Raw genomic sequence first — 15,000 nt, 5'->3', positions numbered from 1 at the left:
TTGAAGTTGAAGACTACTATAAAAGGGAGGATGGGTGTAAATCGTTCAGTGTTGAGGTAAAATGATAAATCAAAAAATGACTGAACTTCGAGAATAATTTAAAACGGAAAATCCCTAATCAAATGGCAAAATCAAAAACACAAACTCATTACACGAATGGACAACAACTGTCATATTCCTGACTTTGTACAGTCATTTTCTTATCTCGCACCGTGTCCTCGTATTTTTGTCTGCATACCTTACATTTATTCACCAACAAAGCAACAAAGGTTACATAAGACAGTGTGTACCATATAAAAGCAAACTAGCTAAATTATATAAAACAAAAACTATGTCTACGGTTCTTACACTTGTATAATGTGTTCAAGTTATAAAATATGAAAGCAAACCATTCTAATTCTGGCATAACAAAACAACACACAACCGTTTACCATACATACAATCGTTTTGAGTTCGTTGCTTTTATCCAAATATCAAAGGTAACAACACGTAAATACAGAATAAAGACGCATGGATAGGATCAAAAACGAACAGCTGAATAATACTGTTGTCAGTAAGTTTTATAAGAAGAACACTTAATCAGTCCGTAAGATAATAACCTTGAACAGTACATGAATATTGTTTCAGGTACTTGGCAGATAATACAATAACAACTATACAACAAGGCGCATTTGAACAACATGCAGTGCTACAGCGTTTGTATGTATACATTTTATAAGAAGATTTATTCAGTTGCAAATAAAATGCATGTCTAGATTAATGTTTGACTATTCCAACTGGTAATTAAAAAAGCGATTATCCTATCAAGTACAAAAAAAAAAATCACGTGCCTTTTTTTGTAAAAAAAAAAAAACCCAAACTAAAAAGAAGAATAGTTATTATTTTGGATACAAATAAAAACTTATACAATGGTTTGAAATAAACTCATCATAGATACCAGGATCAAAATTCTATATTTACGACAGACACCCGTTTCATCTAACAAAATGTATGTTCTTCTGTGAAATTTCAGCTTGTAAACATTTGACTCAATTTCCAAAGTACCAGACTATCATTATTTTTATTCCATTCACGTTGTCGTCTTAAATATTTACTCACAAAACAGATAGTGTATACATATGAATACATATTTTACTGCATATACACTATCGGAACACGCAAAAAGGAAGTTAGAGCCTAGTCCCAAATGTTTAAACACTTGATACCTAGCTTCCAGAAACACGCGAAAAAGAATAAAGAGCATAGTTCCCGTGTTTAAACACTGATTTAATGAATGTAGACAATCTTTGAATGAAACACATATACAGATACGTGTTTTAAAATTAAAAAGAGCACACATTTGAACTGTTATGGTAATAAGTATCACACACGTCGGAACTGGAATCAACACATTATCAACTGTTTGTTCAAACTGCATCAATATATTAGATAACGTGACAGTTAATACATTTAAATTTGTGTTTAAATCAGATTATCATATGACACATACATTTAACAATAATGCTGACTAGTTATTTTGAAATACTGATAAAAAAAATTCTAAAAAAGGATTTCGCTGTTTATTATCCTATATCTAATAGAAAAATAAAAAAGATATGGGATCAGTGTTTATTTAAGCTCACAATCTGCCATCGAGAGAGGCATGCATTTTTGTTGAGGTAATTTTTTCTGTTGAACTAATAAGAGAAAAAAAGGTAATATCGAAATAAAAAAGGACTAAATTACAGAAATAGCTTAAATTTTACAATAGTTTATTTTAAGTACAGTTTATTTTAGAAATATAACAAAAAGTATACATGTAGGACACTAATGAGTTAAAACAATATTTCAATGTTACTGCAAAAAACTGGCATTTTTTTTAACAAGGGAGATAATTTGGAGCTTTTGTCAATGCTATAAACATTTTAAAATTATCCGGGTCCAAAACAATTTTTTGTTTGGAAGATTTTTGTACCATATCATAAAGTAACAACTAATAGTTATCAAAAGTACCAGGATTCTAATTTAGTACGCCAGACGCGCGTTTCGTCTATATAATACTCATCAGTGACGCTCATATCAAAATAGTTATAAAGCCAAACATGTACAAAGTTGAAGAGCATTGAGGATTTAAAATTCCAAAAAGTTGTGCCAAATACGGCTAAGGTAATCTATACCTGGGACAAGAAAATCCTTATTTTTTTTTTTAAATTCAATGTTTTGTAAACAGGAAATTTATAAAAATGACCACATTAATTGTGTAATACATAATATTTGTAATGAAAAAAAAAAGTTTAAATAGTTGCTGAATTTTGTATACCCGCGAGCGATCTTAAAATGTTATCAATATATCAATACTTGCCACATATAATGAAACCGTATTATAATTTCAATTATTTATAGAGACTTGAACGATAACAACATGATACATCTCAGGAAAGACACATTTGTGAATCTGTATTCGTTAAGATATTTGTAAGTACAAAAAAATAAGAAATACTATTCTTTTATGATTGAGGCCTGATATCTATTTATTGCATATTAAGATAAATCTAGTATCACACTGCACGGAGTGTGAAACGAAAAAATTGAAACGAAAATGTGCGTTAATTTGATTGTCTTATACATGATCTTTAGGAGATATTATTACATTTCCATTGTCTATTCGTTAAGTCATTGATGAGATTAAAAGGTTATGTATATTTCGTCCATGGCAAGGTTTTAACAATTTCTGAGAATTGGATTTCGCTTTATATCAACTCCAGCGATATCCCATTCTTACTCGTTATGAAACCCATAAGTATCATTTTTTATATATAAATAAGATGAACATAAAGTAAATACCGTATGTTTTAAATTTAAATTGTAAAAATTTGCAAACCCTTCCATACACGCTATTTTATAATTCACTGCTAGCATGTACTCTAGATTGTCATGATTGTTCTGTAGCTGGTTTAATGTACTATATGAAATTGTTATAATCCTTGCTTTAACGCACTACAAACTCCTCAGAGTCTGAATTGACCAGTTTTTGTGCTCGACCAGTAAAATCGAGCACACATTTTACTCGACTAGTCTCGACATTGTCTCGACTGTACTTAACTGTACTTAAGTGTACTCGACTAGGTCTCGACTTTACTTAATTAGTCTGATTCAGTACTTGATGATCTTTGTGTAGTCTGAAATGGTCTTGACCAAGGCTCGACCTGTCTTGACTAGTCTCGACTAGTCTCGACTCAGTCTCAACCAGTCTCGACCTGTCTCGACTAGTCTTGACCTTCAAATTTAGTTTTGACTGGTGTAAATCAGCCCATCTAACTAAATTAAATATTGATCTTACAAAATTCAAGCTTATTAGGTAGTTTGATATATTGATGTGAAATGAAAGAATTTAATTTTACAATATGTAAAAAAAAGTTATAATATAAAAATTCAGATAGGCATCTTTAATGTTTTTTATAACTTTTTCAAATCAACTTGGATTTTCATCAAACTATGCAGCTATCTTACATATATATCAAGCTTACTGAATCCCATTTCATTTAGTTTTTTGTTGTATTGCTGTAAAATTTAAGAATAAAAGAAATCTAGGTATAAAAAGCTAGGATTTGCAATTCGGACAAAATAGAGATAGTACACTTTAATTTTTTTCATAACTTTTTCAAATCAACTTGGATTTGCATCAAACTATGCAGCTATCTTACATATATATCAAGCTTACTGAATCCCATTTCATTTAGTTTTTTGTTGTATTGCTGTAAAATTTAAGAATTAAAGTAATCTTGGTATAAAAAGCTAGGATTTGCAATTCGGAAAAAATAGAGATAGTACACTTTAATTTTTTTAATAACTTTTTCAAATCAACTTGGATTTTCATCAAACTATGCAGCTATCTTTGATATATATTAGGCTTATTGAATCCCAGATTATTTTGTTTTTTGTTGTATTGCTGTCAAATTTAAGAATTAAATTAATCTAAGTAAAAAAAGCTAGAATTTGCAGTTCGAACAAAATAGAGATAGTACACTTTAAGTTTTTTAATAACTTTTTCAAATCAACTTGGATTTTATTAAAACTATATAGCTACCTTGGTGATCTAACTAAATCCCAGTTTGTTATGAAGTTTTAAAATATTTTTTTGTCAAATTTAATGACATGGCACTATACATGATTTAATTACATCAGTACACGTGAGTTTGACAGGTAAAAAGAAAGCCCTACTTTTCTTAAACTCGTGTATTACTTATCTAGTGAATTAAAAGCCCTGCGATTTAGATTTAACAGGATGTTGCAACTTTGAATAAATGTTATTTAGAATTTAAAACTCTCTGGTAGATGTTATCTTTTTAATAAGTTTGCCCCAAGCAGAAGGTATTGCTTTATAAATCACAACAAATCAGAAGAACTATTTTAATAATTTCTAATGTTTGATCCCTTTTTGATATATTTATAAAGTGTATATCAAAAGGAATAAAACATTAAAGGAATTATATAACTATTTTATATATATACTTTTTCCCAAATTATGAGAAAAGATATATTTCTAATATCGTAGCTTTTTGACCTAGGTTATTTAAATTCTTAAATTTGACAGAAATACACCAAACAAAATAACAACTTATGATTCAGTAAGATCAATATATTGCTAAGATATTTGTAGAGTTTGATGAAAATCTAAGTTGATTTGAAAAAGTTATGAAAAAAAATAAAGTGTACCATCTCTATTTTGTCAAAACTGCAAATCCTAGCTTTTTTTACCTAGATTAAATTAATTCTCAAATTTGACAGCAATACAACAAACTTTATAACAACCTGGGATTCAGTAAGATGAATACATCACCAAGGTAGCTATATAGTTTCAATAAAATCCAAGTTGAATTTAAAAAGTTATAAAAAAAATTAAAGTGTATACTATCTCTATTTTGTTCGAACTGCAAATTCTAGCTTTTTTTACCAAGATTACTTTAATTTTTAAATTTTACAGCAATACAACAAAAAACTAAATGAAATGGGATTCAGTAAGCTTGATATATATGTAAGATAGCTGCATAGTTTGATGAAAATCCAAGTTCATTTGAAAAAGTTATTAAAAAAATTAAAGATGCCTATCTGAATTTTTATATAATAATTTTTATTTTTACATATTGTAAAATTAAATTCTTTCATTTCACAGCAATAAATCAAACTACCTAATAAGCTTGAATTTTGTAAGATCAATATTTAATTTAGTTAGATGGGCTGATTTACACCAGTCAAAACTAAATTTGAAGGTCAAGACTAGTCGAGACTGGTCGAGACTGGTTGAGACTGAGTCGAGACCAGTCGAGACAGGTCGAAACTAGTCAAGACAGGTCGAGCCTTGGTCAAGACCATTTCAGACTACACAAAGATCATCAAGTACTGAATCAGACTAATTAAGTAAAGTCGAGACCTAGTCGAGTACACGTAAGTACAGTTAAGTACAGTCTAGACAATGTCGAGACTAGTCGAGTAAAATGTGTGCTCGATTTTACTGGTAGAGCACAAAAACTGGTCAATTCAGACTCTGAGGAGTTTGTAGTGACGTCTTTGTGAAGATGTGTATGACATTTTTTCCCCAATTAATAACAATGTCACTTTTATTAAACTGACAAATTGAGCGTTTTTATGTTCAGAGCGTTCATTAGTGATAAAGTGTTAGATTACCATACAATTAAGAAGTTTGCTTTATAAAGCTTTTTTTACCTAAACGCTAAGGCAACCATCAAAAAATTGTTAACTATAATGCATCTTTCTTTTAACTCACAAACCACATGTTTTTGCGATATCACATCTATACATAACTTACAGATTGTCTAAAAACAGTATGACAAAGTACTGAACCCCAAGGCAAATTCTAAAAAGGAAAATTATGTTTTACTAACAAAATCAAATGATATTAATATACAGGAGAAGTGAAAAACAGCTGCCATATTTCTGAGTTTATTAATGCATTTTCTAACAAAATGTTACGATAGACCTGGTTTAAAAGTTACATAAACCTTTTACATATATGACAGATATTACTAGTTCTGCCATATTGAAAACAAAAATAATATGGAAATGCAACCCAAGCAGATCTAGACGTATTGTTATATTTTGTATTTACATTGTGTCACAGATCAAATTTATTCGTTCAGTGTATGTTCACTTGTTTTAATTATATATAATATGTCTTTTAATTGAATGAAGCCTATTTAATTGATTATTTATATTGCGTCCTTTTTATTTTGGGGTTTTGCCATATTGTTTCAGATAATGGCGAAGGTTGGTACATTGTACCTATTAAAACGTTTAAACCCGCTGTATGTGTTTGCACCTGTCATACGTCAGGAATCTGATGTTCAGTAGTTGTCGTTTGTTGATGTGGTTCATAAGTGTGTCTCGTTTCCCGATATATATATACATATATATATTATAGATTAAACCGTTGGCTATCCCGTATGAAGGGTTCAACACATGGCAGTTTGGTGCCCTTATGAGCTTGCTGTTCGGTGTGAGACAATGCTTCGAGCTGAAGTTTCATTTGAAACTGTTGTGAAACAAAATAAAATTAAGGAAATAATGATACGATATTTGTATTGCAAAGACATAAAACAACATATCTGCATGATTTTGTGATTCCATCTCTATTCCAGATATCTCCAGAACAATCAACTAGTCACAATTGAGACAGGATCATTTCGATATCTACCACGACTTCAAAGACTGTATGTAACATTAATTAATAATTAAGATCACTTAATTTTATTAAGAAGTAAATCGAAATATAAATAATGTCAATAAGTAACGGTTTATGTTTTTTTTTCTTTTGCCAAAAAAATTCATTATAAATTTATGCCTTTTGACGTCTAAAGTTGTAACTGATTGTTTGCCATGATATTTCATTTATTTACTAAACTGTTATCATAAAAAAACAAAGTGTTGAGTTCATCGTGAGTTTTAACTATGATTTCATATAGATAATGATATAACTGAACTCGTAGTTTCTTAAAACATAATTTAGAAATGTGACGAAAAAACACGACGGTGGTCAGAGGTTGAACTGTTCTTGTTCGACTGAAATCCTGTGCATGTGTTATTCTTACAGATATACACGTACATGTAATTAGGGAAGAAATATCTGAATTATTTCATAATTAAAACAAAATACTAGCCTAAACATAATAAACAAGGAACCTAAATAAAGGCAACAGTAGTATACCGCTCTTCAAACTCATAAATCCATGTTGTTTTTTATTTGGTCGGGTTGTTGTCTCTTTGACACATTCCCCATTTCCATTCTCAATTTTATTTACAAAAAACAAAATCGGGTTAACAAACTAAAACTGAGGGAAACTCATAATTATAAGAGGAGAACAACGACACAACACTACAGTGTAACACACACAGAAACGGACCAAGCATCAGACAAAATCCCACGAGAATAACAAATATAACATCAAAACCAAATACACGAATTTGGGATAGACAAGTACCGTGACACGTCTTATCGCAATGTCAATTTACACTCAAAAATAAGAGAAAACAAACGACGCAACGTTAAATTGTAACACACACAGAAACGAACTATAATATAACAATGGCCATATTCCTGACTTGGTACAGGACATTTTTAAAGGAAAAAATGGTGGGTTGAACCTGGTTTTGTGGCATGCCAAACCTCGCACTTTAATGGCAATGTTAAATGTAACATTGAAATGACAACATAATATTTCAGGACTACAATACAAATTAATAGGAGAACGTATTAGACAAAGAAACACATGATTAATGAATAACAAAAAGCATCAGGTTTAAAATTCAATACGCCAAAAACGCGCCTCGTCCACACAAGACTCACCAGTGACGCCCAGATATACAAGATCGAAAGCGAAAAAAAGTACAAAGTTGTACAGCAGTGAAGATCAAAAGTTGAAAAAGGTTGTGTCAAATACGGCTATGTTTTTATGCTTGGGATAAGAACATACTTATTATTATTTAGAACAATTAATGCTATTGCAAACAGTAAATTTTATCAAATGAATATAACAGATATACATAATGAAACTGAAGTATTAACTCATTACATAAAACAAACACGAATACATAATGCAAAGACAAACACAGAATAGACACACCCGACTCAGTCCAGGCCTCAACGCAGTAAATTATGAAAATGACGTCACATACGATGGTGAAAAGGCATTAAAAATTACGTCACATACCAACGGCCAAGCGACAAGGATTAGTCATATAAGACTACAAATATCATGAGAAAAAATAAAACGACCAGCGATCAAGCAACAGTAACAAACAGTACACATAAAATAGAATCAATGACACATACCCACTCCAAACACTTATTAACCAATTCTTGTTTGAACTCATCGACTGAGCAAAAAGTACAACTGTGGATTGATGTTGGCAAATATTTTTTGTATAGAAACAATCAAAAAATATATGATTGATATTCTCTGGTTAGTATTGTCAATACATCAATTTGACACTTAACGTTAAAGTGGACACAATCTCGTAATTCTTGCTGTCCTTTTTATATAATAATCCATCCTGAGTTTTTAAATTAACTGATTTGTGATTCTGATACATTTTACTATTATGTAAAAATATGGTTGTTGAAGGTAACACAGTTGTTCAATTAACCATATAGAACTGGCATTCTTCTGATTATTAAATGCCGGTTTAACATTTTCAATAATAAGGACATGTCTGCACTTTCATTTTTAACAACAATTTCTACAATACTTGTTGTAGATGGTTTAAAAACAATCTAATAACCACACTTCACAAAGGAATGTTTCAAGGCCTACCAGCGCTATACCAGCTGTATGTATATTATTTTTAAATACTATAAATAATATATGCAAAGGAACACTAATTAAAGAAATATATCTACTGCACAACGTACAGTAACAACAAGAAGGAGTTATAACGAATATTCCTTCATAGTTAAGAATGAGATGACAAAATCATTGCTGTTGTCGATAACAAATTGTGTTCCAAACCGCCCTCAATTGATATTTCTGTATGTTTGTCAAAATATGATGAAGATATAACTGTTTTGGGGGTATTCCTTCTTTCATATTTGATGGAAAAGGTGCATTATAAATCAATACACATTGAATAATTTAGTGAAACATTGTGAAAGTCATCATCATTCCATTTTTCATTCTTAATTTGTTCTTCGCAAAACTATTTTAGCATGTATCATTACCTGGCTTACAATTGTGTACGTTTTAAATAAGCTATATTTATTTTCATAATTTTGTAAAGTATATTGGTATACGAATTTGATAGTAGAAGAAAACAAAAATACCAAACTTCAAGAAAATTCCGTACGATGACATATTTTGAGGTCTATTCTATATAATGTGTAGAGCCGTTACGAGTTTTGCGAGAATATTGTAATGATTTATTGTTGAAATAAATTATATGAAACACTTTTCGTCGCTACCTAAATATGCCCACTACGTTTTTTTGCTGAAGACCATGGACATTTCCTACCTGTTTTGTTCTGTCTTAGAGTTGAACACACTTTGTTTTTCGCAGAGATGTTGTCGGTAACAACTTTACCTTTGTCAAGAGTGACACATTTACCAGTAATCCAAGTCTACGATTTCTGTAAGTACAATTTTGAACAGTTTCAAATACAATGATAATTTGCTATAGAGTCACCAGCAAACTGGGTTATATTATTGGGATAGGCACTTAATCTGTATGTCAATGTTTAACTTGATATTCATAATTAAGGTAATTTCAAAATGAAATTAAATGTTCCCAATCAAACAACAAATCAAACCAAAATTACTGTTAGCTTTGAACCATTTACATCAAAGATGCGAATTAAGGAATAACAGAACTGTAGTTGAAGAGTAGCCATCGTCAATTGTCAAATGCATTACAAAAAGAAAAAATACGATAACACTTGAAAAACGTCTAAATTTGACAAATTGAAAATAAATCCGCGAAATTTCATGAATAATTTTGGCACAAAGACGTCATGGCTAAACGTGACGTCATACAAATGAAAACTTACAAACTGGAGGTTATTACGATACCTGTACGCTTCAAATTCGGATAAAATAACATTAAAAAGGCGAATTCGAGGTATGTGTTGTTTAATTTTCGATTATATAGTAGTAATCGAACATTTGTTGATTCAATCAATTCAAAATGGTGGGTCCCTCCTTAGTTACGACTGGTCAACTGTGGATTTGACGGTTACTTTAAGCCAATGATAAAAATTGTTTCATCCAAATTGCATTAGAATGCATTATACCTTAAATTGATAAAAGGATTTATAATTGATTTTGAAATTGAATACTACTTTGAAGACGGGATACTCTTGTCATTCTACAAATGACCTCTATCACTTAACCCTCTTGCTGCTAAAGGGACACTTATGGCTTCTACACACAAATCTTGTTGATTGTGTAGAACGTCAAAAGTCCATGGTAACGTCACAATACTCAGGGGCACTGGCAACGTCAAAAGACGGCGCCAAAAGGAAGCAAACTGAATAAAATGCATTAAAAGTATACTTAAAACGGATGTCAAAAAATGATACTGGATCATAAGCTTGTTAGTACTATAATAATAGCATATTTAACGTGTTTACTACTTATCTAGTTCGTCATTTTCATGTAAAATGTTGCATTCTTTCGAAAAATGTGTTTAACGTTTTTTTCGCATATCTTTCAATCAGAATAACTTATGTAACACTCGCTTTCCTAATAAATATTCATAAAAAGGGTAACTGTTTTACTTGATTATACGCGAACTATTAATATTCAGTCAAAATACACGCTTTATTTATGCCGCGTTTGAAATCTCAGTTAGGATTTATTTTTGTAAAAGTACACACATGTTAACCGATATATTTGCATTGCCATGCGATATTTCAATACATTTTAAACCCGTTTCATTATGGAAGCATTGACATAAAAATATTTATTTGCATTCGAAATAAAGATGTTAAATTAGTAGTAGACACAATGATTTCTATTCCTATCATATATATAATCGATATTCTTTCCCAGTGGCAACCTCTTTTTTTCTGGCATTCACCACAGATCTTTTACATTGTAGGACCCATTGAGCAATATATGTACTGTACATTAAATTTCAGACGTCCTTAATATAGCATGAAATATTTGCCACTGAACGTTGAGAAGAAAACAATTTCTCAATTAACAGATTATAAAGATATTTTGTGTATGTTAATTACAGTGTGTACTTTATCATAGAAAATGAAAATGAATTATTATTGATTCAGGTTCACTTGTAGACAATAGAAATTCATTTTAGAGAATTTCGTCCCTCGTTTTTAACTATGTTTTTTTTTATTCGTATTCTCTAAAATGTGGAGCAATAGGTGGTCAACAAAATAATAATAAACATGATTAAAAAATAAACAAAATGAATATGGATGATATTGTTTGTAAAACATATTTCCTCGCCTAACGAAACAAGGCTTGGAATGAAAATGTTAATCTGCCACGCTTGATACTTTACAACAAGAAGTAGTTCATAGAATCAGCTGCTTGGAGATTTTATTTCATTTTTATTTGTACACACATTGTTTTTATTTTTATTTTCATTGGGTGCCGTTGTTTTGCCATTTATATAATGATTTGAGAGACTTTTTTCCGGTATTTACCAATTATAACAAGGTTTAATAAGCTAATCCAAAAACGAGAATATATATATTTTAGTATTTTAGAGGTGGCTAAGAATCATTTATGCATTTCACTTGACAAAGATCAAACAAAATCGCCTTCAAAGCTATTAGCAATTGGTATATTATTTTCACTTTATTTAAGATAAGACATTTAAAAAAACAATATTTCAAGGTTAAAAGTTGTATTTTTAAATAATCTTGTATTAAAAATATCGTTTATGACAATCTTAGAGCAATAACTTCTGTAAAATTACTTATTCATCGTTTTTCATAATTACGGCTACAGTAACGCGGGAAAAAATATGGACGGCGGGAAAGCGCAGTTCTACAGAGAGAAACAAGTTTTGCAACGTCACATATAACAAACATCAAGATGCTTTTGCGCGACAAAGCAAGAAAAAAACTCGGCAGTAAGAGGGTTAAGGAATAATAGTACTGTAGTTAAAGAGTTGCCACCGTCAATTGTAGATTTGACGGTCGCAAATGCAGTTTTACTGTTGAGGCGTAGCGGAGACAGTAAAACGGAGATTTGCGACCGTTAAATCAAAATTGACGGTGGCAACTCTTCAACTACAGTACTGTTATTCCGATTCTAATGCATTACAAAAAAGAAATAATACTATTAAACTTGATAAAATGTCTAAATTGGACAAATAAAAAAAAAAAACGCGAAACTTTATAAATAATTTTGGCGCAAAGACGTCATGGGTAAACGTGACGTCATACACATGGAAACTTACAAACTGGAGGATATTATATTACCTGAACGATTCAAATTCGGATAAAATAACATTAAAACTGCTAAATCGTGGTAAGTGTTGTTTTATTTTCGATTATATATAATATAGCAGTATTCGAACATTTGTTGATTCAATCAATTCAAAATGGCGGGTCCTACCTTAGTTACGCCTGGTCAACTGTGGATTTGACGGGAACTTTTAGCCAATGAGAAAAATGTAACATAAAAATTGCATTAGAATATTTTGTTGAGGACAGATCTTAGGTTTATTTCTAATATCTTGTGTTGATATTGGTTTGTTGAAAAATTGCGATGTTCTAGTCATTTAATATAAATGCACATCATTCGGTCTAAGATATACAAGATAAGGAACAATTAGCAATGTCGATGCGACATTTTTACGGGACATTCGTAATTCTTAAATCATATCATGTCCTACAATTGTAACAATTATCGAGACGCTAGTTACTGGGAGAGTCTAAACACATTTTTAATAGTTATATTTTGTCGCTTATTATCGCTACCACTAACGAAAATTTCATCTAAGACACCCATGTAAGACATGTCTCTGTGGTGTTCCGTGTTGTATTGATATTGCTCGTAAACTAATATGATCAATTACGGAATTGTGGCATTGCGCTTATTGAAATATAAACAATGTACCATTAATGTATTCACTTTGTATCCTTCCTTTTTAACAGTTACCTTGAATTAATTTGTGATTGCATTAACGCTCCATTTTGGTCCTGGATAAAATCATTTCCAAACCGAGGTAGTGTAACATGCTTGGATCAGAATAATGTTCACCTGTCAAGTCTTCCAACCAGTGACTTCGAAAATTGCACAGGTAAGTGTATACGTATTGTCTTTTCTACTTTAAAAACCATGTTTATAACAAGAATGAAGTGTGAAATAGTTTAGACAATTATATATATTACATTATATTCTAGGTAATGGAGACGTATACCAAAAAATCATTTGTCAGTACTTCATTTATAGAGTTAGAGTTAATATCATCTACATCTATACAATTTCTATTGTATTTTGGATAAACACATGTGTTGGTTTCAAGGAAGTGTACTCAGACCTGTCAAATGACACGAACATTTTTTTTACGTACAAAAACCAAAGGGTACAACCAAAGGGTACAAATTGGGAATGTGATATATTTTCTATTTCAGCGCAGATCAGAAAAAAACAATAACAGCCTTCAAAATATTTGAATTTAGAGTAGCAATAAAAAAGCAATTAACATAGGCAATCAACTTCCCTGAATCAAAACCAATGAAAAAAATCACAACCACGACAGTAAATAATGCACATCTCAAGATTGTTTGATACCGTATCAACAAAACAAACGAAACCATCTTCTGTACTCAAGAAATATATAATGCCTCATGTCGTGCTACTCAATACAGTCAAGGTCGTTAAAAATTTCCATTTATTTGTTGACTAAATACAGTTTAATTTAAATGATAACTCGAACTCCACGAACATATATTGACATCATGTTGATAGCAAAATTAACTCTTTCAGTATGAAGAATTATTTAAGGTTGTTTTAATAAGTTTTATTATTATTTGAATGCCTGATATTAACTTAAACACTAATATCACGTGTGTAAAGTCTATATAAAATGTGTTTTTCTGGATTGACCGTCATCAGGAACACTCACATATATATATAAAAATAAGAAAATGTGGTATGATTGCCATTAAGACCATTCTCCACAATAGATAAAGCCATATATTTGAAAACAAAGAATGTCTGCTGTTTGGTCGGGTTTTTATCTCCTTTAAATATTTACCATTTCTATTCTCAATTTTATAAAACAGTTGAAGAGCTACATGTATATAATCAAACTAAATGTCTTCACAGACTATTCTTGTCATCCTGAGTACTGTTCAAACGGTGGGTCTTGCAGTCAAAACAATAATGGTGATTTAGACTGCTCGTGTGTTGGTGGCTGGATTGGTGAAAAATGTACAGGTAAGAGCAAATATTGGATCAAATGTGTTTCATTTATTTATCATGGATTCAGTATATACAATGAACCACATACTTTTAGAAACAAATTACCAAATTAAGTACATGCATGTATTGTATACACCATTACATCGAATGAACGGATAGGATATACATATTTTTCTATATGCAGTACGGTCGTTTGTATTGAAAAAGAATGAACGCGTAGATGTTGATAACATTAGACGGTGAAAACGCAGTAAGTTTATAAAGATCGGTGATACTTTTGAGCATTTGATTTAAATCGTATTTTATTGTAACTGCCATGAAAAAAAAAATATGCAAAACTTGGAGTTCACCTTATTAATGTGCAAATTATTGCCTTACACAATATTCATCCACAAATGGTGTTTGAAATTTCATTGAGGGTGTATTATACCTTACATTGTTATAACAATTATTCAAATACAAAAGAAAAAAGAAAGTTTTAAAAATTTGTGAAACTCTTCTTTTAATTAGTTATCAAAAGTATCAGAATTATCATTTAATACGCCAGACACGCGTTTCGTTTACACCAGACTCATCAGTGACGCTCAGATCAAAATAGTTTAAAAGCTAA

The 15,000-nt window shown here is 30.5% G+C and overlaps 1 protein-coding gene across 1 annotated transcript in view; it reads left to right on the top strand.

Annotated features, from left to right (window-relative positions):
- The window catches only part of LOC139515638 (adhesion G protein-coupled receptor L4-like), a 55,242-nt gene that overhangs the window by 14,522 nt on the left and 25,720 nt on the right, over positions 1 to 15,000 (top strand). Inside the window, exons 8-14 of the mRNA XM_071305264.1 lie at positions 628 to 699; positions 2,383 to 2,454; positions 6,636 to 6,707; positions 8,752 to 8,823; positions 9,547 to 9,618; positions 13,118 to 13,263; positions 14,295 to 14,405. Of these exons, the coding sequence (XP_071161365.1) occupies positions 628 to 699; positions 2,383 to 2,454; positions 6,636 to 6,707; positions 8,752 to 8,823; positions 9,547 to 9,618; positions 13,118 to 13,263; positions 14,295 to 14,405 (617 nt within the window). The remainder of the gene's footprint in view (positions 1 to 627; positions 700 to 2,382; positions 2,455 to 6,635; positions 6,708 to 8,751; positions 8,824 to 9,546; positions 9,619 to 13,117; positions 13,264 to 14,294; positions 14,406 to 15,000) is intronic.

Source organism: Mytilus edulis, chromosome 3 (assembly GCF_963676685.1).
Source record: "Mytilus edulis chromosome 3, xbMytEdul2.2, whole genome shotgun sequence".
NCBI classification, from domain to species: domain Eukaryota; kingdom Metazoa; phylum Mollusca; class Bivalvia; order Mytilida; family Mytilidae; genus Mytilus; species Mytilus edulis.
This window is presented reverse-complemented; position numbering and strand designations above follow the sequence as displayed.